Source organism: Caretta caretta, chromosome 1, assembly GCF_965140235.1.
Source record: "Caretta caretta isolate rCarCar2 chromosome 1, rCarCar1.hap1, whole genome shotgun sequence".
Classification (NCBI taxonomy): Eukaryota; Metazoa; Chordata; order Testudines; family Cheloniidae; genus Caretta; species Caretta caretta.
In genome coordinates this window covers 68,953,895-68,980,920 of record NC_134206.1, presented here as the reverse complement: position 1 = coordinate 68,980,920, position 27,026 = coordinate 68,953,895, and the positions used below count along the sequence as shown (strand labels likewise).

Sequence of the window (27,026 nt, the reverse complement as noted above, 5' to 3'; positions counted from 1 at the left end):
TGCCTGGGGCGTGCCAGTTATGCCAATGCCCTCATCACACCAATCGTCGGTCACCATGTCAGACAATCATCAAGCAGCACCAGTGGCACTGGGTTTGGCGCACGAGGCACAAGCAGACGCTGAGGTGGCGTGGTAGGTACCCACCCCGAGACCCTCTTCCCCCAATGGGGGATGATGCCCTGAGCCCTTCCCCAGTGGTTCAGTCATCCTCGTCCTCTCCAGATGAGACTGTGGCTGAACCCTCTTGCACGAGCCCACCAGATGACTTTAAGGAGCACCAAGCCCTGCTCTGAAGGATGGCCACTAACTTAGGCCTACAGGTGGAAGAGATGGCGGAGCAATCAGACCACTTGTTTAATGTGCTCTCCATATCCACTTCTGCATGTGTTGCCCTCTCAGTGCATGAGGGGGTCCTAAAGATGGCCAAAGCTCTCTGGCAAACCCCGTTCTCAATCCTACCCACTTCCAAGAGGGCTGAGAAGAAGGGGTTTGAATACTTATATGCTTATCCACCCCTGGGGTCAAACGAGGGCATTCTAGTTCCAGCCCCAAAAATAAGGAGGCCAAGACCTTTTTGGCAGGAAAATTTATTGCACGGCCAGTCTCCAATTCAGTCGTGAACCACCAGGCTCTGTTGGGGAGGTAGAACTTTAACCTGTGAGACTCCCTCCATAAGTTTAAGGACTCCATGCTCCAGGAGGTGGCCCAATAATTCAGGGCCCTTGTTGAGGAGGGTACAGCAGTGGCTCTGTGTTCCCTCCAGATGGCCTGGGACATGGCCGATTTGGTGGCCAGGATGGTCACCTCAGCGGTGGTCATGAGACGCATTTCCTGGACAGGTAGTCCTTGATACAAGATCTTCCATTTGTTGGAGTGGGACTCTTTGTGGAGGAAACGGACGCAAGGCTGCACAGTTTGAAGGACACTTGGGCCACCCTCTACTCAGTGGGTTGCATAATCCTCAGTTGGCGAGGAAGCAATTCCGGCCACCTCCGCTGCCAAGGCCTTGGCAGCCTCAGCAGGAGTCTACGTGCAGAAGTAATACTAGTTTTAGTCACTGCCATCCTTCCTGTTTTCATTTACCTGGGCAGCCTGGCCCGGCGAAACACCACGGGGGCCAGAAGTGTGCATTTTGACAGTGCGCCCTAGTCAATTCCTTGGATCCGCCCCATCTTTTCCTCAACCGTCTCCATTACTATCATTCAACCTGGTCGCAGGCTACCTTGAAGTAGACAACCTCCTACAACGGGGGGTGGTGGAGGGGGTGGTGGAGGAGGTCTCTCAGAAACGGAGGGGGAAAGGTTTCTACTCTCACTGTTTCCAGATCTTGAAAGCAAAAGAGGGCTTAAGACCCATTCTGGACCTATGGCGACTCAACAAGTACCTCCAAGAAGTTGAAGTTGCGCATGGTTTTACTGGCCTCCATCATTCCCTCCCTGGATCTGGGAGACTGGTAAGCCGCTCTCGACTTGAAAGATGCTTATTTTTGTGTATCAATCTTCCAAGGACACAGACGGTTGCTCTGTTTTATGTTGGGCCAGCGCCATTTACAATTCATGGTGCTTCCCTTTCGCCTCTCCTCGGCTCTGTGGGTATTTACAAAATACATGGTCCCAGTAGCCATTTACTTGAGGTGTCATGGGATCCAGGTCTATGTCAATCTCAATGATTGGCTCATCAAAGGTCGCGGGATCAAGTGCAGAACAGATTCGATCTGGTGTGTTCCACCTGTCACAACCTGGGCCTGTTATGAAACGAAAATAAATTAACCCTCATATCAGTGCAAGGAATAGAGTTGAATGGAGCAGTCCTCGACTCCTCATGAGCCAGAGCTTTCCTTTGGGAGGCCTATTTCCAAGCCATGTCAGAAGTGATCTCCCGTGTAAGGGGCCACCTGCTCACCCATACTTGCCTAAAGTTGCTAGGCCACATGGCTGTCTGTACTTACGTGGTCCGTCATGCCTGGCTCCACCTCTGGCTGCTACAGGAATGGTTGGTTTCAGTCTACATCCCCAACAGACGCAATCTAGATTGGGTAGTCAGGGTGCTGTATCACATCCTGTCGTCCCTGGAGTGGTGGTTGAACTCTGGGTTGGTATTGCAGGGAGTTGCCTTTGCGGCCCTAGCCCCTGTCGCTAACTCTGGTTTCCAACACCTCGGACCTGGGCTGGGGATTCCGCCTGGGTGAGCTCAGTACACGAGGCCGCTCGTCAGGGGTTGACCGCTCCCTCTACATAAATGTCAGGCAGCTCAACGCGGGTCACTTGGCCTGTCAGTCTTTGTGGTTCCACTTACAAGGCAAAGTGGTTCAAGTCCTGATGGACAACACCGCCACGATGTTTTATATCAACAAGCAAGGCAGAGCCAGGTCATCGGTTCTCTTCCAGGAAGCCCTCCTCTCTGGGATTTTTGTGTGCAGCATGCCATTCATCTCGTGGAAGCGCATCTTCCCAGAACCAGGAATGTATTAGCAGATCTCCTCAGCAGAGCCTTCTCATCTCGACACAAATGTTCACTCCACTCCGAGGTGGTCAGTGGGATCTTCTGAAAGTGGGACTCTCCCCATATGGACTTGTTCGCAACTCGTCAGAACAGGAAATGTCAACTGTTCTACTCATTTCGGGGAATTGACGGGCTTCTTGTCGGACAGCTTCTTACTCCTGTGGTTGGAAGCTCTGATGTACGCTTTCTCATCAGTGCCATTGCTTCACAGAGTGCTCATGAAGATCAAGCAGGATAAGGCCAAGGTGATTTTGATAGCCCCGGCTTGGCCTCACCAACACTGGTCCGACATGCTCATGGACCTGTTGGTGACGACCCCGATGCAGCTGCCCCCTGGCTGGATTTCTTGTCCCAGAATCATGGCAGGCTCCTGCACCCATATTTAGCAGCGCTGCCCCTAACAGTTTTTGGTTGCTGCATAGTTAACTGCTAAAGAGCAGGAGTGCTTGGCCCACATTCAGCTGGTCCTACTGGGTAGCAGAAAATCCTCCACTAGAACAATCTACCTGGCCAAATGGCAACGATTCATGTGCTGGATCTCGGCCCAAGGAGTTAGCCTTGAGCAGGCCTTGCTGCAGTCGATACTGGACTACCTTATGCATCTCAAGCTCTAGGGCTTGTCCCTTCCATCAATTAAGGTCCTCGACCCCTATCTACACCCCTTACCACACCCCCGAACTCGTCTGCCCTCTATCCAACTCTTCACCTCCCCTTACCGCGCTGCCTCGAGCACCGGGTCAGGCCGTGGCTCTGCAACTGCGCTACCTGTCTGCCAAGAGCATTGCATTGGTGATGTGGTGTGCTGAGGCTGCGGGGGAGGGAGCACAGCAGGGGAGGATCCGGGGGCTAGCCTTCTGGGCCATGAGCTCAAGGGCCGGGCAGGAGGGTCCCGCTGGCCAGATATGGCCTGCGGGCCGTAGTTTGCCCACCTCTGTCTTAGAGACTAACAAGTTTACTTGGGCGTAATTTTTGTGGGCTAGAACCCACTTCATCAGCTGCGTGCAGTGGAAAATATAGGAGCAGGTAAAAAAACATGAAAGGGTGGGGGTTGCCTTACCAAGTGTGAGGTCAGTCTAATGAGATAAATCAATTAATAGCAGGATATCAAGGGACGGAAAAATAACTTTTGAAGTGGTAATGAGAGCGGCCTGTTACAGACAGTTGACAAGAAGGTGTGAGTAACAGTAGGGAGAAATTAGTATTGGAGAAATTAGGTTTAGGTTTTGTAATGACCCAACTACTCCCAGTCTTTATTCAGGCCTAATCTGATGGTATCCAGTTTGCAAATTAATTCCAGTTCTGCAGCTTCACGTTGGAGTCTGGTTTTGAAGTTTTTTTGTTGAAGAATTGCCACTTTTAGGTCTGTTATCGGGTGACCAGAGAAATTTGAGTGTTCTCCTACTGGTTTTTGAATGTTATGATTCCTAATGTCAGATTTATGTCCATTTATTCTTTTGCCTAGAGACTGTCCGGTTTGGCCAATGTGCCAGCAATGCCCCTGTGCCATGTACATGATGGCGCACATCACATTGGTAGATGTGCAGGTGAATGAGCCCTGATGGTCTGGCTGATGTGATTAGGTCTTATGATGATGTCCCTTGAATAGATATGTGGACAGAGTTGGCACCGTGGTTTGTTGCAGGGTTTGGTTCCTGGGTTGGTGTTTTTGTTGTGTGGGGTGCAGTTGCTGGTGAGTATCTGCTCCTATAATTTCCACTTCATGCATCTGATGAAGTGGGTTCTAGCCCACGAAAGCGTACGCCCAAATAAATTTTAGTCTCTAAGGTGCCACAAGGACTCCTCATTGTTTTTTCTCATAAAGAATCTCATCTATTGCATATTGCGTATCAGTGTTGTTTATATCTTGCCAGTGGCTAACTGGATGTGCCCTAGGTTCCGCACCTTAAAGCCCCACCCAGCAAATTTGTTCCCCCAACTCGCATACATCATGGGTGATAAAACTACAGACAGGCTTAACTATGAAACAGATTGATTTATTTAACAAGACTTTAAACAGTAACTGATAGGACCCCCAAATAAAACAGTATATAAAGGGTATTCAGGTACAGGTTGGCTTAACAAATTGACATGGTCCAGGTCCCAAACCCACAAGACAAGGGAGTTTACCACAGGTAAGGTACAGACATACTGCACCATGTTCAGAGGAATGAACCCACGACAATGGATTTCATGGACTAGGTACAACAGGATTCTCGAACACAGGTAAGACAGGAATCAATCAGGAACAGGTAACTGGAACAGGAGTTTGGATCTTTTACTGTGATCTTCTGTAGATCCATCGAAGTCTTGGCTAGGACATGCACTGTGCTGCCACCAGGAAGGAAGGATAGTCCCTTCTCTCAAATGCAGCAGTTTTTTATGTTCTCTTGTTACTAGGGAGATCACATACCATATTACCCTTGCTCTTTTCCCGCCTCAGAGGGAAAAAGACCTCAATAGTCTCAAGAAGCAGGGCACCAACATGGTGGACAAACCACAACTATTTAGAAACAAGATGGCAAAGTGCAAAAACAAAATGGAACTTGTAGATTTTCTCCTAAGTGTTTGACATTACTTAGACCACTTCTCTCAGAAAGATCTCTCCACGTTCTACAAAGCTCAAGGAACTTTGCTAGTGTTTTTGAGAAACATTCCCAACTTCTGATGGATGCAGGCCAACAACATGGTCATCTGTATGTATGTTTTACCAGACATTAAGCTATCTCTGAAGCTTCTAGAGATGTTGATAGATTTGGAGATGGTTCTACAATCCCTTTTCTGATGGACTCTGAGCCCTGACTACCTTCTGAATTACTTAGCAGTCACCTAACATGTAATCACTTGAACAGGGGGATGGGTGTTTATTTACCTGTTTTGCAGCTGTTGCTCTTTGAGATATATTGCACATGTCCATTTCATGACCAACTCTCCTTCCCCTCTGCTTCGGAATTTAGTTCATTGTAGTTCATATGGGGTTGGGATGGCTCTGCCCTTTATACCCTCAGCTGGAAATACAAGCAGGCTCAGGGTGCATGGACTACACTTTTGGGTACCACTATAGGAAAAAACTTTGGCTTCAGTACACTGGGCACGTACATCCCTAACATGGAATGGATATGTGCAGCACATCTAAAAGAACAACAGCTACAGAATAGGTGAGTAACCACTTTATTGCAGTGTTTCTAGCCTGCCCTCACTTTAAGAACACTAGATATGACTAGAGAATACCCCATCCTGATATTTAAGAACAAAACTTTAATTTGATAGGAAATTTTGAAATGTACAACAGCTTTAAATGTACAACAGCTTCTTTGTTACATGGGGTCGTCCGCTTCGCCATAATAAGGTGAGAGGTAGGTTATTGAGATCCATGCCATTGCCACAAAGAGAAGATGTCTTCTTGGCTGCTGGTCATACTCTACCAAGAGGAAGACTCTTTTCTGCACAAGTTCCACTGCTGGCCAACATTTACATCCCTCAGCTCTGTGATTCATAGTAGGCGAGTAGAGGGAAAGGAGGACCAGGCAGTGGAAGAGCGCATGCAGGAGAAGAGACAAAAGCTGCCGAGTACATGTGAGGAAGAAAGGGGCTAGTAGGCTGGAATATATATGCAGGAGGGCTAGGTGATAGAAGGGTTAGGGGGAAAGAAGTACAGAACTTACGGGTGGGGGAGAGAAAACGAAGAGCGAAACAAGGGTGGGCCTTTTTAAAGGGGAAAAAATCAGTTGCATTTAAAGTTAAAACCGCTTACATGAAAATATGTGAGGAACATATCCAGTTGCTGTAGGTGTCAGAGATATTGCATTATCTTAAATGGAATCATATTTGTGTGGGATTTGATCCGTGCTGCATTAAAAAGTTTGAGACCCACTGGTTTAGCTGTATTTGTCCTTGAATGGTGAAATGCTGTGAACTTGTTGGAATTTAAAACTCTAGTTCTATGAAGCTAAGTCATACTAAATGCTTTGGCCAAATGTATTCATTTTGAAATACCGTTGATTTATGACACTAATATAAGTATGCACTGACAAGTAAAAGCATTGTAAAATGTTTTCCTTCTCTTTCCTTCTTTAGACCCCAGTATTTCAAATTAATTGAAGAATGTGTGTCCCAGATAGTATTACATCGAAGTGGAACAGACCCAGATTTCACCTATCGTAAAAAGTTAGATGTAAATTTCAGTCATTTAATAGGTGAGAGCAGTTTCTAGAAATGATTATTTTGTGGAAATGTGTTTGTGTGTTTTTAAAAAGCAAAGAGTTTACATGTTGTATAACATTAAGAACCTTATAACTTTGTTTTTAGATGTTTGTGTAGATAAAGCAAAAATAGAAGAATTTGAAGAGAGAGCTTCAGAACTTTCCAGGAAAGTAAGTAATTTTGAAGTTAAAAAGAGGGTTTACTTGATTACTATATAAATTTTGTTACTGCAAATGTGACAGTCACAACATATTTTTATTTTTCAGTAACCAAGTTTATTAATTAGTGAAAAAATGTGTTGTATGTGTGTCATATGTAGTAGAAGGCAGGGATCTCGTGCCAAGTTAGTTACTGCATTCTGACCCTATTTACAAATACTTGGTAGATTTTTATTTTAAATTGTAAACAGCAACCGTAGCTTTACATAGTGAGAAACTGAAATCTTTTATATATGACTGGAGTTGTATGTTATAAACTTTTTACCCAGTAGAATAGACTGAGAGATTGAGAATAAAAATTGACACATTTTATAGTCTAAACAGAATACATTCTAACTCTCAGATTTAAGTCAGACTTCATTTACACTACATTCTTGAATAGTGTATCCCCATAAACAACTTTAAGTTTTGATAGATGGTATTCCCAAACTGATCTTTGAAGACATTTTTTACCTTGTAGAAAAGTCCTTTTAAACAAATACTTGTATAATCTAACTAAAGTATTAGTTTGATAACATCAAAACTCTTACTGTAATCTGCTTGGTTAATGCATCACATTTCATCCATTAAAACACACATGATACTGTGGTGAACTGATTGATATATTTGGATGAAATTTGCAAAGTGCTCCCTCCACTAGTAATTGCTATGGTTTTTCACTTGAGGATTAAAATATTCAAGTAAGAGTTAACTGGTAAGAAAGCTATTCGTTTCGTGTTGAAAGATTAAGGAAATATTACAATTTTCTGAAGCAACATAGCAGTGTTGTTAATATCCACTATGCTCTCATGTTGTTTTTTTCTCATACAGTTTGAAAAAGAATTTATAGTCTATCAGGAGACCCAGTCCCTACTGCAGAAAAAAGAAGAAAAAATCAATGCGCTAGAAGCAGAATTACAGGCTTTTAAATCCCAGGTAAAGGACAATATTAAATAACATTTTTCTATACCATAATGTCACTAGTGAAACAAGCATACTTCATTTAATACTTTTCAGACCTTAATACAGTGTGTGAGGTTTTTAAAGAAGAAAAATGAACCCATTTTCAGAACATAGTTTACTATCAGTTTCTTTTGTTGGTGTGCCACAAATCTTTATTAAAAAGAATTGTAGTATAACATTAATTAGCTGCATGAACTCCCAGTTGATCCCTGTTTTGTGCCTAGGCTTATGATAATTAAACCAGTTGCTTATATTTCATTTGGGTTTTACTTTTCTTGTCACATATTTCCTGAATAATTAACCACAAAGGGTAAGAAATCTACTAGTAGATTTGGCATTCATCACTGATCTTTATCCCACCACAGGAAATTATTCCTCATGCAATTTATTTTGCTGAACCTTCAGCAATGGGTATCCTGCAGTGAAAGATAACCTCTAGCTGAATGAGAACACTTTCTAATAATTTTTCAATTTCCAAAAGTAAACAGATTTTAAAAGATGATAAGAAAAGAGAGTAAATCCAGATTTTAAAGGAGATAACTTGCATATAACTGCTGCACATTAAACATTTAGATATTAAGAACATATGACCAAAAGATTTCCCAATGTTTTATAGCGAGGAGTAAAAGGAATAGAATCTAAACGTTGACTAGAAGCACAGCTCCTTGGGTAAGAAGTACATGTAGGAAGTCGAAGAAATATATTTCTTCCAGTACTTGCTCATGTACGTTCCATGCTAGGTGTGTGCGCGCTGCGTGCACTGTTGCCGGAGAATTTTCCATTAGTGGTACCTGTAGGGCCACCTGTAGCACCTTCTGGAGCTGCGCACATATTCGCTGGTATAAGGGGTGCTGCCAGGCCCGCACCCTCTCGGTTCCTTCTTATTGCCTGTGATGGTTGCTGAAATGATTCTTCTTGCTGCGGCAGGGCCCCTTTCTCAGTATTTTGGAATTTTCTCTGTTCATTCTTAGTATATACTTAGTATATATAGTTCTTAGTTAGAGTTGGCATATATAATAGCGTAAATAGTTGTTCCTGGTGTCAAGGGACTTTTTGCCCGAGGCACTGGGCATGCTCCCGTTCCCAGGCTTCAAGCCGTGTGTCTCTTGTGACAAGCTGATGCCAGTGAGTGACTTGCACCCTACATGTCTAAAGTGCCTGGGGGAATCTAATGTTAAAGGTAAGTGCCACATCTGCGGGGACTTCAGACCACGCACTAGAAGAGACAGACATTCAGCTGAAGGCCATTCTCATGGAGGCAGCCCTCAGACCAGTCTCGGAACTGAGCCGTTATGAATTGGTGCTGAGCACTTCAACATTTGTGTGGAGTGCTTCCCCGGCACCATGCTCTTCCTGGCACTGTTCCTTATTTCTGTTGCTAAGGAAGAAGCATAAGAATCAGTACACTGTGACAGGGTGCTCTCCAATGCAGAAAAGGGACAAGTAGAGGAATGGCAACTCAGTTAGACCCATGCTGGGCCACTCATCCTCCCCTGAGCCATTGATGGTGCCGCCGATTCCATCTAGAGTGCCGAGTCTAGTTCGAGACCCACTGCTGACTCCTGGAAGCAGCTGTGGTGCCAGGCGTTGGCCGCCTCCTCCAACACTGGAGGTGTTCCAAGCAGCAAAGGACCTGCTGGCCCTCCCAATTCTGCCAACCCCACAAATACCCACAGCAACCAAGATGGCCAGTGACAGGAGAGAGCAGGAAGTGCTGAGCTCCTTCCCGGTACTGATCACCTCTACACTGTTTAGAAGCAAGCCTTCCATGATCCTAGCACAGCAGTCACTGACCTGTGCCTGTCCTTGGACCCCCCAGCACCACATGGTGGCAGAAGTGGGTACTGCTCCATCATGGTTGTCAAGAATCCTCTTCAGATTTCCAAAAGTAAATTCCAAGGGAATCTCCACCTCACCAAAACCTTAACACCAGTACCCAGCCTACACTCCACCGGACTTCGGTACCGGCCGTCACCTGGCCACTGGCTAATGCAATGGCTATATTGGAACCCTTGGGAATTTCTCCCAGTACCTCCCCTGCTTCCCACCACACATACTCGGTGGCTTCAGATAGACGTACCGGACCCTGATTGTGATACTGACCCTGGTGCCACTTTCCAGGATGTGGTCTCAAAAGACATGGTGGAGGCAGAGGAAAAGGAGGGTACTGTCCCTCCACTAAAAGCCTCCTCTTCATTATCCCCAGGTGAGGTGGTGGCAGGACCCAGTAACTGGCTCCCTCAGGATGATTTCAGGGCCAACCAGGATTTCCTTAAGAGAGTCACAGCAAACCTAGGTCTGGAGATTGAGGAGCTTAAGGAGTCTGCACACAGTCTGATCAACATCATGGTGGCAGCTGTGCCCTCTCGAGTGGCTTTGCCCATTAACAAAGTAGTGATGTGGCAGTGAAAATCCTGTGGAAATCCTGTCTTCTCTCCCCTCCCCCCCCAAAGAGGGCAGAGAAGAAATACTATGAACCGGCAAGCAGATTCAAGTACCTTTATTCGCACCCCTTCCTGGGGTTCCTGGTAGCGTTGGTAGCAAATGAGCAGGACAGGAAGGGGCAGTCGAAGTGCTATCCCCAAGAAAAAGATGCTAAAAGACTTCTAGACCTTTTTGGGCCGAAAGTTTCGTCAATGGGCAGTCTCCAGTTAGTATCTCCAACCAGCAGGCTTTGCTGGGGAGGTACAATTTTAATCTATGGGACTCGTCCAAATTTAAGGATTCCCTCCCATCGGAGTTGAGGTAGGAGTTCATGGCCATCCTGGAGAAGGCAAAAGTGTGGTCAGAACATCCCTCCAAGTGGCTCTGGATTCAGAGGACTCAGCAGCCAGGACTATGGTATCGGCAGTCACTGTGAGGTGCAGTTGGTGGCTCCAGTCCAGAGGCCTCCCTCCTGAAGTTCAACAGTCTGTCCAGGATCTTCCCTTTAGAAGGCTCCTCCCTGTTTTTGGAGTCGATGGACTCGAAACTTTATGGCCTCAAGACTCGAAGGCCAACATGCAGTACTTAAGACTTCGCATACCACCACCGTCCAGAAAGCATTTTAGACCCAACCAGCCTTCCAGATTTGCAGCATCTACCAAACGGGCGCACTACAAAAGAAAGGGAAAAGGTTACAAGTGTTGCAAATCCCTCCCGTCCACATCAGCCTCACAGTGAGGCTCTCTCACATGTCCTGGCGGTGCCAACCAGGCCTTTTGAAGGTGTGCCCTTGGGCATTTATCAGTCTCAGCTCTGGATCGGGCCCCTCTTTTGTCGTTGGACTGTCTGTCACCCTTCATCCCAGTGTGGTTACATATAACATTGGACCATTGGGTCCCTGTAGTTTGTATTAACCCACCTCCTTTTCTTTCATCCTCCTTCCTCTTCAGGGACCTTTCTCAGGAGCAACTCCTCGCTCAGGAGGTGCAATCCTTCCTAAGTGTGGAGATCATAGAGGGGGAAGGGATTTTTCTCCTGGTATTGCCTAATCCTGGAGGCCAAAGGGGGCCTATAGCCTATTTTGGACCTGCATCGCCTCAACAGATATGTCAAGAAACTGAGCTTCCTCTTGGTCTCCCTGGCCTCTGTCATTCCCTCCCTGAACCCAGGAGATAGGTACACCATCCTCAACTTAGAGTGCTTATTTTCATATCTCTATCTTCCATGGCCAAAGAAGACTTCTCAGGTTTTTATTGTGGGTCAGTGCCACTATCAGCGCTCTTCCCTTCAGCCTATTGGCAGCCCCACAGATCTTCACAAAGTGTATAGTAGTAGTAGTAGCAGCAGCCTTCTGGAGTCGCTGAGGTGTGCAAGTCTACCCTGACAAATGGCTGATCAAAGTTCAGTCACAGGCTCAGGTATGGCACAGCATCAGTATAGTCCGGGTCACCTTCCAAGTGCTGGGCCTGCTGATAAATGAGCAAAAGTCAGCTTTGATCCTAGTTTAGAGAATAGAGTTCTTTGGGACAGTGCTCAACTCAACCCAAGCCAGAGCCTTCTTGCCAGAGACCTGATTCCAGACTGTTGGACCTGATATTGAAGGTCACGATCCACCCAGTAACAACTGTTTGGGTCTGCCTCAAACTATTGGGACATGGCAATGTGTACTTATGTGGTACAGTATGCAAGGCTTTGTGTCAGACCCCTCTAGATGTGGCTGGCATCAATCTACTCCCCAAGCAAACACCACTTACACTTAGTACTCTGTCCCGCTTCTGGTCCTCGCTTCCCTGATCTGGTGGAAAGACCCAGGTTCGGTAATGGAAGGGGTATCCTTTGCTGCCCCTCAACCATCAGTCGCCTTGGTCTTGGATGCGTCAGACCTAGGGTAAACAGCTCACCTCAGGACCCAGGGCCTGTGGTCCCAAGAAGAACTCTCCCTACTTATAAACGTCAGGGAACTCAGGACAGTACACTTGCCGAGTGTTTCTTCTCCAGATCTCGAGCAAAGTGGTGCAGGTCTTGACAGACAACACTGCATCCATGTTTTATATCAACAAGCAGGGAAGGGCTTGATCTCTGGCCTCGTGCCAGCAAGCCTGCAGCTGTGGGACTTCTGGGTGAATCACTCCATTCACCTCAAGGCGACGCACCTCCCGGGAGCCCGAAACATACTAGCAGATCACCTCAACAGAGCCTTTTCCTCTCACCATGAGAGGTCTTTTCACCCGGAAGTCAGAGGTGGGGCTTCCCCATGTAGACCTGTTTGCCACCAGGCAGAACAGGAATACCATTAGCTCTGTTCACGGTGTGGGTACAGCATGGGCTCCCTCTCTGATACCTTCCAGCTCTCATGAGCAGACCATCTACTGTATGCCTTTCCTTTGATCCCCTTGGTTCACAATGTTCACTTAAAAATCAAATGGGACAAGGCAAGGGTTATCCTGATAGCACTGATGTGGCCATGCCAGCACTGGTTCGGCATGCTTCTGGACCTCTCAGTGGCAGCGCAATTTGTGCTCCCACTCTGCCCAGACTTGATCTCTCAAGACCACAGCAAGTTGCTTCAGCTGAACCTTGCCTTCCTGCGCCTGACTGGATGGATGCTGTGTGTCTGACCCCCAGGAACAGGTCTCCTTGGATCAGGTTTGACTGCTTTCTAAACAGAAAGCCTTCCACCAGGGCTACCTACTTGGCCAAGTGTTATATGTTCCTCTTGTTGAGCCTTTGAATGGAATCTCTCCATTCCAATCTTCTCTACAGTCTATCTTGGACTATCTGCTTCACCTAAAGCAGCAAGGTCTGGTGCTCTCATCTATTTAGATTCATTTATCAGCCATTTCAGCCTTCCACCTTCCAGTGAACAGCAGAATGGTGTTCTTATGTGAAATGATGGTCCAGTTTCCTCAAGCGGGGCTGGAAAAACTCGATGCTCAGGTTCACGAGATGATCCCTCCATGAGACTTAAAAATGGCCCTGTCAAGGCTCCTGGGGCCCCGTTTCAAGCTGTTAGCTCTGTGCTCCCAACTGCTTCTCTCTTGGAATGTTGCCTTCCTGGTAGCTATCACTTTAGCCAGAAGGGTCTCTGCGGTCAAAGCCCTTTTGTTGAAACCTCCTTACACAGTGTTCTTAAAGACAAGCTTCAACTGTGCCCCATCGCACCTTTTTACCCAAGGTGGTGTCACAATTCCACAGCAACCAAGTCATTTTTTAACCTGTCTTCTTCCTAAAGCCTCATAAGTCTGCTGAGGAACACCTGCTTCATACGTTGGATGTTAGGCACGCCCTCTCCTTTTATATTGAAGAATAAGCCCATCCACAAATCCACGCAACTCTTTCTTTATAGCAATAGCGGAACGGATGAGAGGGCTACGTGTCATCCTAAAGAATCTCATTCTGGCTAATCGCCTGTATTCAGGCTTGCTACGAGCAGGTGAATGTGCCGCCTTTGGCCATCGTGACTGCTCATTCCACAAGAGCTCGGGCTTCAGCAGTAGCATTTCTTGAGCAGGTACCAATCCAGAACATCTGCACAACTGCAACCTGGTTGTCAGTTCGTACCTTTACGCAATCCTATTAGGTCATCACTCAACAAGCCCAAGATGATGCCAGTTTAAGGAGAGAGCAGTGTTACAGTCAGCACATTTGTGAACTCTGATCCCACCTCCTGGAGCACTGCTTGTGAGTCACCTAACATGGAATGGCCATGAGCAACCACTTGAAGGAAAAATGGTTACTAACCTTTCGTAACTGTTCTTCGAGAAGTAGTGTTTGTCCCCATTCCAAGACCCAATCTACTAACCCTCTGTTGGAGTTACTGCCAAGAAAGAACTGAGAGAGTTGGTGGCACCCATTATGCTGGCGCTTATGTGCACGACTCTAGAGGGCACTAGAGCCGGCCCTATGGATACCACTAAGGGAAAAATCTCTGCCAACAGCGCACCTGGTGTGCTTACACTTAGCATGAAATGGACATGAGCAACACATCTTTAAGAGCAACAGTTACGAAAGGTTACTAACCATTTTTTCTTGACCATGTTTTGTTGGTTTACATCTTGAGCTTGTATAGACACACTTCATAATTTTAGTTTTGTTGACAAGTAAATTAGTTTATCTGTATGTTTTGTGCAATTAGCCATTGATATTCCATAAACACTAGTAAGGAATTAAGTACTTATTTTAGAGGTACACATCTGTTCACCACCCCAAAAAAAAAACAAAAAAACCCCCTGAAATCTACTGTCTTTTCAAAAAATATTTAACTACTTTCTTATAGTGGTAGATGGGCTAAGAAATGACCAAATTTTATATAAATTTCTTGGCAAAACTGACCCAAAAAAACCCCACCCCTCATTTTTTGATGGTGACATGAGGTGCTGTTTAGCTTCTGAGCTGTACTCTATTTTTTTAATTCATTGAATTAAATATAACACTTCAGTATGCTTTTAGCTGTACTCATGGTGTACACACTACAAACACGCCCACATCAGTTACGTATAAATCTGTTTTCCAACTTTTATATATTTAAAAAAAAATTAACTGTTTTGATTTATTACACTTTTGGATGCTGCAAGTAAACCACTTCAGGCGGATCTGAATATTTAGGACAAGTTTGAAAAGAGACCCTTCGTCTTCTCATTCCATTAGCAACTACTTAAGATAGTTAATTTTGTGTGTTGGGACCCTCTTTCACTCTCTCTGTACCCTAGCTGTTTTGTAGCATTGACGTATATTCATAATTATTTCTTTTAATTTATTAGCCAGTTTGAAAAATGTACCTTAGGCCTACTAGTCAAGGTGAAGCAATTTCAGAATTAGCAATTATTTTTTGGAACTCGAGGAGGACAGCTGAGCTCCCAGAGGACTTGGAGAAGGGCAAACAATTTAAAGGAATAGAGCGGTTGTGTACTATTTATTGTACTCTGATATTTCCTTGTTTCAAAAATATTTCCTATCCTTTGCTTAATCATAAAATCATAGAAATATTGATCTAGAAGGGACCTTGAGAAATCAAGTCCAGCCCCCTGCAATGGGGCAGGACTAAGTAAACTTAGACTATCGCTGACAGGTGTTTGACCTGTTCTTACAAACTCCAGTATGGGGATTGCACAGCTTCCCTTGGAAGCCTATTCCAGTGCTTAACTACCCTTATAGTTAGAAAGTTTGCCCTAATATTTAACCAACATTTCCCTTGCTGCAGATTAGGACCATTACTTTTTGTCCTACCTTTAGTGGAAATGGAGAACTGACCACAGTCCTCTTTATAATAGCCCTTAACATTTCAGAAGACGGTTATAAGGTTGCCCTCCCCCCATATCTTTTCTCAAGACTCAGCATTTCCTTATTCCTTTTTCTTCACAGGTTAGGTTTTCTAACCCTTTTATTGCTTTTTGTTGCTCTCCTCTGGACTTGCTCCAGTTTCCTAAAGGGTTGGACACAATACTTGGGCTGAGGCCTCACCAGTGTCCAGAAGATCGGGACAGTTACCTCCCATGTCTTACGACTCTCCTGTTAATATTCCCTAGAATGATACTAGCCTTTTTCACAACTGTATAATGTTTGTTGACTCATATTTACTTTTTGATACACTTTTATCCCTGGCCCTTTTTCAGCAGTCTTGCCACCTAGCTTGTTTTCCCCCATTTTGTAGTTGTGCATTTGATTTTTCCTTCCCAAACTGTAGTACTTGGCACCAGTTCTCCAATTTGTCAAGGTGGTTTTGAATTCTAATCCTGTCCTTCAAAGTGCTTCTATCCTCTCCTAGCTTGGTGTCCTCTGCATATTTTATACGTTTAAGCTCTACTCCATTATCCAAATAAATAATGAAAATATTGAGTAGTACTGGCTCCAGGACTGACCCCTGTGGGACCCCAGTTTGACAGTGAACCGTTTATAACTACTCTTTGAGTATGGTCTTGTCAAAAGCCTGACTGAAATCAGTATATCTCACATCTACTCCTTCTTTGAGTCGTGTCCCTGCAGGTGCCCCACTCTGGGCACGCTAGCACCCCCTGCACCTTCGAGCAGAGAATTCTCATAGCAGTATCCATTGGGCCCACTCGTGTGTGTCTTGTGCTCCGTGCTGTTATTTAGCACTGTGTGGGCAAACAGCCCTCAGTTCCTTCTCAACCACGTTGACCTGGGACGGAGCTGTCCTGTTGAGATTTCCTCAACTCTGGTTTTCTCTTCTTATTGGTAGCTAGTTGTAGTGTTAATGTTACTTTTTCATAGTTAGTAAATACTTTTAATATAGCTTCTCTTTCCATAAACAAATCTTTTTATTTTTTCTATATTGTATTTAGGTAGATATTAGATCAATAACATTTGGATCTCAGTGGTTCAGCAGCCAAATTAGCAATCAGCATTATTCAAAAGAGCCACAGTAGTGTGAATTCATTGTTTCATTTACAACTTTTTATATATATTATTATTCTCACAGCAAAATGACTGATCAAGTATTATACGATTGGTTAATAACATAGTAAAAGCATCCTGATTGGTTAAGAACTTAGATGGGTTAATAATAAAATCAGAGTGTTTTAATATGTGCTGCAAAGAGCCCCAGGAAACACTTAAATTAAAGAGGTACTTGCAGGTTCCGAGCCTCAGTCTGAGTATCACTGTATTAGATCGTTACTAGCTCTCTTTATTGAGAGGTTATGCCTGGTTCTCCTGGTTTTAAGTGTTGTCTGTCCTTCTGGGAGGTGATCCCGGTCAACGACGGGCACTCCCAATGGATTCGTTGCCTTGGGGAATTACACGTTGCTCAGAAGTGCAACTTTCGTCAGGCACTAAAATCAAGAGCCAGAAAAAGCGAGAGAAAGCTTCACTTTCTTGTGATGGAGAGCTCTCTACAGCCAGCTTCCGACCCAGTACAAGGGTGACTGAGCAGGGTCTACTGCCTCAACAGCATCACAGGCCCACACCTCCAGGGCGTCTAAAAGAGAGAGCGAGACAGATCTCCTCTCATAGGTCCTCGAAAGAATGTGCCCCTTGCTCACCAGATAGAGAACCTTTTAAAAGCCAAGGTTGTCAGTCTCCTCTGCTATCTCAGTGCCACTGGCTCTTCAGTCAGGTACTGTCGAGGCTCCTGGTTCCTTGGGTACCCAGAGCACAGCTAGACCGCAAGGCCCCGGGGCTGGAGAGACCATCAGTAACATTAGTGGACTGGGGTGGCAAGATGAGCTTTTCCTTGATACCTAAGAAACCCACTCAGGCTCCAAGTGTGCTTTCCTTTGGAGTGCATGAGACCTTTGGTACCATCCAGATCTTTTCAGGCGTTCCACCATTCCTGAGTAAACTTGAGGAAGAGGATTCTGATGAAGACCTTGCCTTGTTCTAAAATGTCAGTTCAGGGCTCTACTCCTCACTACTACAGAGGCCCCTTTCCAGAAGCCTCTGCTGAAGCTGCAACTTTTCACAGCCCACATTTACCACCAATGTCTTGCTGATATATGCAACCTTGGTTGCCGCCTCCTATGCCTTATGCACTTCCTCCCTGGCTATATTGGGACCCCTTTGTGGCTTATCACCAACTATTTTCCTGAGCGTTGAGTATCACTCACCATAGAGAGAAGGAACCAGCATCACCTATTCCTTCCACAAGACCTGATCCTCCAGAGGAATCCCTTGAGGAACATGAGGCTGGAGCTGATAAAAGGATATCTCCTAGAACCAGTACCTTCTCCATTTCTGGAAGAAGCAGTCGTCCCCCCTCTTCTATCCCTGGTGGATGATTTTAAACATAAAATCATAGACTCTTAGGACTGGAAGGGATCTTGAGAGGACATCTAGTCCAGTCTTCTGCATTCATGGCAGGACTAAGTATTATCTAGACCATCTGCGGCAGGTGTTTGTCTAACCTGCTCTTAAAAATCTCCAGTGATGGAGATTCCACATCCTCCCTAGGCAATTTATTCCAGTGCTTAACCACCCTGATAGTTCGGAAGCTTTTCCTTATGTCCAACCTAAACTGCCCTTCCTGCAATTTAAGCCCTTTGCTTCTTGTCCTGTCCTCAGAACAGTTTATCTCCTTCCTCCTTGAAGAACTTTTTATGTACTTAAAAACTGTTCTTATGTCCCCTCTCAGTTTTTCCCCCAGAGTAAACAAAATTAGGTTTTTTAATCGTCCCTCACAGGTCATGTTTTCTAGACCTTTAATCATTATTGTTGCTCTTCTCTGGACTTTCTTGAGTTTGTCCACATTCCTGAAGTGTGACGCCCAGAACTGGACTCAGTACTCCAGTTGAGTAGAGCGAAGAATTCCTTAATGTTTTGCTTATTGCACTCATGCTAATACATCCCAGAATGGTGTTTGCTTTTTTTTTGTTTTTGCAACAATGTTACACTCTTCAGTCATATTTAGCTCATGATCCCCGATGACCCCCAGATACCTTTCTTCAGTACTTCTTCCTAGGCAATCATTTCCCATTTTGTATGTGTGCAACTGAATGTTCCTTCCTAATTGGAGTACTTTGCATTTGTCCTTACTGGATTTCATCCTGTGTACTTCAGACGAGACCATTTCTCCAGTTTTTCCAGATCATTTTGAATTTTAATCCTGTCCTCCAAAGCATTTGCAACACCTTCCGGCTTCGTATCATCCGCAAATGTGTAAGTGTACTCTCTGTGCCATTGTCTAAATCATTGATGAAAGTTATTAAATAGAACTGGACCCAGAACTGATCCCTGCGGGACCCCACTTTATATGGCCTTCCAGCTTGACTGGGACCCACTGATTACTACTCTTGGGGACCAACCAATTATGCATATTTCCAGGACCTGGTCAAGAGGGTCCCAGACTTTCTATAGATTCCTCTTGAGAAGCTGACAGAATCTTATCATAAGGTGTTCAACATTCTCCCATGAACCTTCTCAGCCTATATAGCCTTGCTTGTTAATGAGGCTCTTCTGGACCCAGTGAAGATCTGGCACATGCAGCTTTATTTTGTCTAGATGAGAAAGAGAGGACAAGTAGTATTGCGTCCCAGCAAAGGACAAAGAATTTTTATTTTCTCACCTTCACCTAACTCTTTGGTAGTTGACAGAGTGAATGAATGTGATAGGCAGCACCAGGCTAAAACCATGCCTCATGACAAAGACCTTAGGTGTCTGGATCTACTGGGGAGACAGTCTTATTCCTTGGCCTCCCTGCAGTTTAGAATTGCCAATTATCAAGTATTGATGGCAAAGTGTGACTCTGTGAATTTCACTGAACTGACCTCTTTCATGGATCATCTACTGACAGAACACAGGGATCAGTTCCAGGCAATTATTGCAAAGGGCTAGATAATTGCCAGGACAATCCTACAAGCTTTCCTAGAAGCCGCTGATACCATTGCCCATTCGATTGCTTACTGCAGTGAAAATGAGAAGAGCCTCCTGACTCCAACTCTCTGGATTCCCAAAAGAGGTCCAGAGTATAGTAGAAGACCTTCATTTTGATAGGTCTAAGTTATTCGTAGATATTATGGACGAGTCTCTGAGAACATTAAAGGACTCTAAAATCTACCTTACCTGAAATCTAACTGCAATTAATCAACAGATCTAATTTATACACCCATCTACAAGAGAGAACTCAGCAAGTCCCACTGCCCGGAGATCCTGCTCGATCTAATTCCTTTCTTCACTGAGGTGCTATGAGCAATACTAAAGGTGGCAGAGATTTCAGAAAAGGAAGGTGTCCTCTTCTCAGCCTCCCGCCTCGTACCCATCCACCTCCAAGCATCAATTTTAAGGGATTGGTTGAGGGTCTGAACCGCCATTCCCTTACTCCTCAGCTGTGCTGATTCCAGTAGTCTTCCTCCCTTTGGTGAGTGTCTTCACCACTTCAGGTGAGCCTGGGAGTTGATCACTACAGACAAGTGGGTTTTGGAGATGATCCCTACAGGTTACACCATCCACTTCTCTTCCACCAACGAACCCCCCCTTCCTCATTCCTCTTCGGGTACCCCCCTTCAGAGAGTGTTTCATCAAGCAACAGATGCACTCTTACATTTGGGAACTATAGAACCAGTCTCCATGCAGCACGGAGGGAAGTGGTTTTATTCAAGGTACTTTCTGGTACCAAAAAGGAGTGGAGATTGGAGACCCGACCTAGGACTACTATCACTTATAATCACTAGAGCAAGGAGATTGGTTCTCAGCCCTTGACCTTCATGATGTGCATTTCCACATCACTATCCACTTTCAGACAAACGATTCCTATCTTTCATTGTGGCCAGGACCACTTTCAATACTGAGTGCTTCCTTTTGCCCTGTCATCTGCCCTGAGGGTCTTTTCAAAGGTCATGTCGGTTGTAGCAGTACAGCTCTGCAGGAAAGGTGTCTTAATATTCCCTTACCTGAACAACTGGTTGCTGAGAGGTCGCTTCGTGGAACTTCATTACATACCATGCCTGGCTTTAAATGTGCTGCTTTCAAGGTGGCTCAGAACTGTCAATTCACCAACCAGACATGGTTTAAATATGCTTCTTTCCATATGTACCTCTGTAAAACAATCCCTCAACTGATGGAGAGATCATCACAGCATGTGCACAGGAATCCCATTTGCATGTCCTTCCCCAAATGTTGTCATAATGACGGATGCCTCTTTGCTTGGATGAGGAGTGCTTATACATGGGAAGTGGAGATCACAAGAGGCAATGCTACACATCAACATCCTGGAGCTCAGAGTGGTCATATACACCTCTCTGTGGTTCCTACCACTAATTTGGGCAAACACATAAAGATCATGACAGACAATATATCATGCAAGTTTTACATCATTTGTCAAGGCTGAATGAGATTCCCCTTCCTTTGCACCGAGATTGTCAAGCTTTGGCATTAGTGCATATGCAACCAGATTATCATCACAGCAGCCTATATCCCAGTTTCACAGAATATGACCATGTATGCTCTCAGCAGATAATTCTTCCAAGACCACAAGTGGGAAATAGACCCCAGCATATTTACATATTCCATCAGTGGGCACTTCACAGACTTGTTTGCCACAGAGTCAAGCAAGAAATGCACTCACTTCTGCTTTAGGGGCGGATAGGCTCACCAATCCCTAGGGGATGCTTTTCCCTACTCTACGCATTTCTGTCAACTCTCCTAATAGCCAAAGTTATGCTCAAAATAAAGAAAGCCAGAGTCGTCATAATAGCACTGACTTGGCCTAGACAAATGTGTTTCCTTACCTGAGGCAACTGGCTGTTTGCTGTCTGATTACTCTTTACACTGCTTCTCATCTTGTCTCCCAGGAGAGCAGGAATATTCTTCATCCCAGTCGCACAGTGCTTCGTCTCAAAGCATAGTTTGTCCATGGCTTTAGGGATGAGACGTAGCCTGCTCAGAAGATGTGAAAAGGGTATTATTACATAGCAAGAAACAATCTACTCGCTACATGTATTCTCAGTTTGTAAACTGGCATGAACATAGACAGATTCCTCCAGTGACTGTATCACTTCCGGATATATTGAAATACGCCCTAACTCTCAAAAGCTCAGGTCTGTTGATGAGCTCCATAAAGGTCCACCTGGCAGCCAGCATGGCTTTTAGCCACCAATAGAGGGTTATTTTGTCTTTGCTCACCTGACTACTGTGAGATTCCTCGGAGGGCTAGGAAACCTCTATCCGTTGGTGCAACTTCCTACTCCCATATAGGACCTCAATCTGGTCCTTAAATGATTCACAAGATCACCCTTTGAACCTCTGTCTATCTGGTCACTGTTCCATTTGTCACTGAAGACAGCATTCCTGATAGCCATCGTGTTGGTGTGATGGGCTGGAGAAATAGGGGCCCTGATGGCATTCTCCTCTTCAGCATTTTTTTAAGGACAAGATCACACTGCCACCCCACCCCAAATTTTTACCTAAGATTTCCTCTGAGTTCCATCTCAATCAGCCTATTCATATGCCTGTTTTCTATCCCAAATTGCATCTAAATCTCTGCTGCACACCCTGGATGTTAGGAGAGGCCGGGCCTTCTATCTACACAGGACAAAGTCCTTCAGAAAGACCCACAAGTTATTCGTCTTGCTAGCAGATAGATCAAAAGGGTCAGCAATCTCTTACTGGAGGCTTTCCAAGGCTACATTAACGCTTGTTACTAGTCTTCCAATATTCAACCACCTTTGGATATACACACTCACTCTACAAGATCCATCGCTGCCTCTAAGGCCTTCCTCAAGAATGAGCAGATTATCAAAATCTGTAAAGCTTTCTACTTGAACCTCTATACATACATTTATCAAATGCTATGCTGCCATAAATATAAAGGGAAGGGTAAACACCTTTAAACTCCCTCCTGGCCAGAGGAAAAACCCTTTCACCTGTAAAGGGTTAAGAAGCTAGGATAACCTCGCTGGCACCCGACTAAAATGACCAATGAGGAGACAAGATACTTTCAAAGCTGGAGGGGCGGGGGGAAGAAACAAAGGTTTGCTCTGTCTGTGTGTTGTTTTTGCCAGGAACAGAAAAGGAATGGAGTCTTAGAACTTAGTAAGTAATCTAGCTAGATATGCGTTAGATTCTGTTTTGTTTAAATGGCTGATAAAATAAGCTGTGCTGAATGGAATGTATATTCCTGTTTTTGTGTCTTTTTGTAACTTATGGTTTTGCCTAGAGGGATTGTCAGTGTTTTGAATCTGATTACCCTATAAGGTATTTACTATCCTGATTTTACAGAGGTGATTCTTTTACTTCAATTAAAATTCTTCTTCTAAGAACCTGATTGCTTTTTCATTGTTCTTGAGATCCAAGGGTTTGGGTCTGTGTTCACCTGTGCAAATTGGTGAGGATTTTTATCAAGCCTTCCCCAGGAAAGGGGGTGTAGGGTTTGGGAGGATTTTTGGGGGAAAGATGTTTCCAAGCGGGCTCTTTCCCTGTTACATATTTGTTAGACGCTTGGTGGTGGCAGTGATAAAGTCGAAGGGCAAAAGGTAAAATAGTTTGTACCTTGGGGAAGTTTTAACCTAAACTGGTAAAAATAAGCTTAGGGGGTTTTCATGCAGGTCCCCACATCTGTACCCTAGAGTTCAGAGTGGGGAAGGAACCTTGACATATGCCATAACTCACGACTCCAGCTCTGGCACGGTGTTTGGCTTGTCTGTAGTTTCCTCTCTACTGGACTCGACTCTGAAGCCACCCCATCTTAGAGGATACTGTTTGCTAGTCACCCAGAGTGAAGCTCCCTCAGCAACACTACTCGAAGAAGAAATGGTTACTCACCCTGTGATTCTGTGAGATGTATGTTCCTATGGGTGCTCCACTACCCGCCCTCCTTTCTCTCTGCTTCAGAGTTCTCTGTCATGGAGCTTCACCAAAGAGAAGAAACTGAGGGCGGTTCACTTGCGCAGTGTTACATAACAATGGCACAGGGCATGAGACTGACTAACATGCATGTGTTGGCCAAATGGACACTGCTGTGAGAAAAATCTGATCAAAAGTACAGGGGTCACTAGTGCATTTAAAGTGGAACACCCATGGGGGGGGAGGACACATATTGAAGAACCATAGTTACTGTACAGGGTGAGTAACCATTCTTCTTTTTCCTCCTCGTCTCCCGGCCCCACCTCCACTAGGCCAGTAATGCTGTCAAAGTAGGAAATTAGTGTGGTTTGACATGACTTGTGCTTGAAAAATCCATGTTGGCTGACCCTCATAATCCTATTGTCCTGTTGGTGCTTAATTTGATTTTTTTCCCCAATACCTTTCCAGAAGTGAGGCTGACTGTTCTATAATTCCCTGGTTCCTCTTTGTTCCCCTTTTTAAAGATAGGTGCTATGTTTGTCCTTCTCCAGTCCTTTGGGGCTACACATATCCTCCCTGAGTTCCAAAAGATAATTGCTATTGGTTCTGAGATTGCTTCAGCTTGTTCCTTAAGTATCCTAGGATGAATTTCATTAGGGTCTGTTGACTTGAATATATTTAACTTCTCTAAATATTCTTTAACCTGTTCTTTCCCTGTGTTCCTTGCTCTTTGTCGTTAATATTAATTGTGTGGAATATCTGGTCACGGTTTTACAGAAGACTGAAGCGAAATAGACATAGAAATAGACCTCAGCTATCTTGATGTTGTTAGTTCCGCTTCCCTGCTAAGTCGAGGATCTACACTTGCCTTCCTTTTTCACTTGCTCTATAATTTCATGATCACTTTCACCCATTTCATTATCACTTTCATCTTGTTGTTTAGACATTTATAAAAGAAACAAACAACAAATAGTCTATATACTGCAGTAGTCTATCTCTATTCTTCTGGTCAGTAATATAAATAAGAACCAGTAGCTAAAAGTGTATTTCTGATCTCTATAATATTGTCAATCAACTCTTTATTAAATATGTTTAAAACAACTTACAACTAATTTGTCAAAAGTGCAGAAATTATAGTTTTATTTTAGATTTATACAAATGTTAAAAAAGGCATGTCTCCATATGCTCTAGGTGCCATGGACATACAGAGCTGTTTCACTATTAAAAAAGTATTAATTGAATAACTTGTGTTACAAATACCAGTAAAACTCATAATTGCCAAATATTCCTTGAACAGGCACCTTGCTTTTGTTACACCTCTTCTCTATTCCTGCCTTCATTCTTTTTTTAAAATTTCCAATAGCAGATCCAAGTCTAGTTTTTTCCTGAGTTGTCTTCCATGTCAGTTTCACTTTTACTTTATGGATCCTGTTCTGAGGCTTCTTCTTTCATATCAGCTGCTGGGTTGGTATGTGCCTAATAAATTTGAAGCACACCCTCACCAAATAGTCTCTGATCAATTTTCACTTTGCTATGGATCATGCACATTTAGAATATCACGGTATTGATTTAACCTTCCAAACACGAAGTGATGTCATCTTCACAACTGTTAGAGCTAGAAACTTACTATTTCATTTGCAGAATCAAAACTTTCTTCTAAGAATGTGAATGGCTTTTGTCTAGGAAAACAGATTTTTTTCCCCAAGTCCTGTTTGTCCATGTAGTTTATAATAATCACTGGACCAAGTTAGTCCCAAGTGATGCCACTGGTTCTGGATCCTTGATTGTTGGAATAGTTCTTTTTGAGTTGTAATAGCAGCTTGAGGATCTGACCATCTTGATTTTTGGTTTGCTTCAGACTCTGGCTGGTTTAGATAAAAATCCATCTAGGAGCAAGAAAAATTATTCTTAGAAATACTATGAAAAAGAGCTCTTTCTAAGCGTAAAAGCTTGCCTCTCTCACCAACAGAAATTACTTTACCCACCTTGTCTGTTTTAGCAATTGTATCACGTCCAATGAAACAAGGTGTTGAATACAGTATCTCTAGGTATGTTTTTGTGTCTGCTTCTGAGTCTAAATTGTGTTTGCAAGACGAAGAACTTTTATTATGAAAGATATGGACGTAACGAGACCATGTCTGTTTCAATAAAATTCATATTTCATTGTTTCATGGAGAAGGAGTCTCACTGAAAGTATTACTTTTCTATTTATTCTGTAAATATGAACCTTATGGCACTCAGTTTAAGAAAATGAGTGAATAAATTTTTTTTCTCCCCAGTATGACTCCTTACCACATGGATCAGATGTTCATTTTTTACCATCAATACAAGGAGGCACATCTATTCCTCCACCAGCTGCTGCAGCACCTGACCAATTACTACCACCTCCCCCACCAGCACCTTTTCATGGAGCAGTGCCACCTCCGCCACCACCTCCACCACTGCCTTTTTTGAAGGGCTCGGGAATGCCTCCATCTTTTGGTGCACCACCACCTCCTCCTCCGCCACCAGGCTTACCTGGAGTACAGTGGTCTCCGCCTCCACGTACATTGCCCTTTGGATTGAAGCCTAAAAAAGAATTCAAACCTGAGATCACCATGAAAAGGCTCAATTGGTCAAAGGTAAAACTTAAATGTGGAAAATTTCTGGTGCCTAATTTACCATCGAAATTATAGTAATTTGGCATTGCCAGATGGGTAAGCTGTGTAGAATGAATGTCAGTTTAATGAAAATATAATGTTGTATTAATCTCCTATTATGCTTTACTTTTTCTTTCCTCCCCACTCTTTGCTCCTTCCTTCCTCTAGGGAGTTCTGCTTCTGTCAGTATTTCCATCTTATCACTTGGTCGTCTTTAAAAATAATCAATTTTTAAAAAATCATTATCCTTTATATTAATACAAATGTTTGGATCAAAAAACTCAGTGTAAAGAGTTATTCATTGGAAAAATATAGCTAAAAAAATAAAGTATTATATTTGTGTTTGAATCAGAGAAGGTCTCCCTTAAAATTGATGATGTTTTAAATCTACACTGATGTCAAATTTTCTATATTTATATTCAGCGCACATTTAACCCTTTAACTAATAAGGTAGTACTGATAAAATACTTTATATTAAAATCTTTGTCTATAGACATTTGTCATGAGCGCTTCAACAGAAAAGTCAGATTTATGCTAAGAATTCTAAACAAAAGTTGATAAAACTCAGTTTGTGTTAAAGATCTTGGTGTTTGTATTGACATCTTCTAAACATTAGCATTTAATTTCTTTTAAACAATATCTTTAGTACATTAATATATTTTAGATATACCGTATTTTCAAAATTAGAAATCTTTGTAGTTGTGAAAACAGTGATTGAAATACTCTATGAACATGCAGCCTTTCAACTGTCCAGTTATTATTTTGTATTATCGTACCACTTAGGAGTCCTAGTTGTGGACCAGGACTTCATTATGCTAGGTGTTGTACACGCATGCAACCAAAAAAGACAATTCCTGCCTAAAAGAAC

At 43.8% G+C, this 27,026-nt stretch overlaps 1 protein-coding gene across 5 annotated transcripts in view; it reads left to right on the top strand.

Annotated features, from left to right (window-relative positions):
• The window catches only part of DIAPH3 (diaphanous related formin 3), a 530,405-nt gene that overhangs the window by 120,062 nt on the left and 383,317 nt on the right, over positions 1–27,026 (top strand). For all 5 annotated transcript variants that reach the window (XM_075128866.1, XM_048851760.2, XM_075128870.1 and 2 more), the window contains 4 exons: positions 6,577–6,695; positions 6,808–6,872; positions 7,731–7,835; positions 25,799–26,140. In XM_075128866.1, coding sequence (XP_074984967.1) covers positions 6,577–6,695; positions 6,808–6,872; positions 7,731–7,835; positions 25,799–26,140 — 631 coding nt within the window. The remainder of the gene's footprint in view (positions 1–6,576; positions 6,696–6,807; positions 6,873–7,730; positions 7,836–25,798; positions 26,141–27,026) is intronic.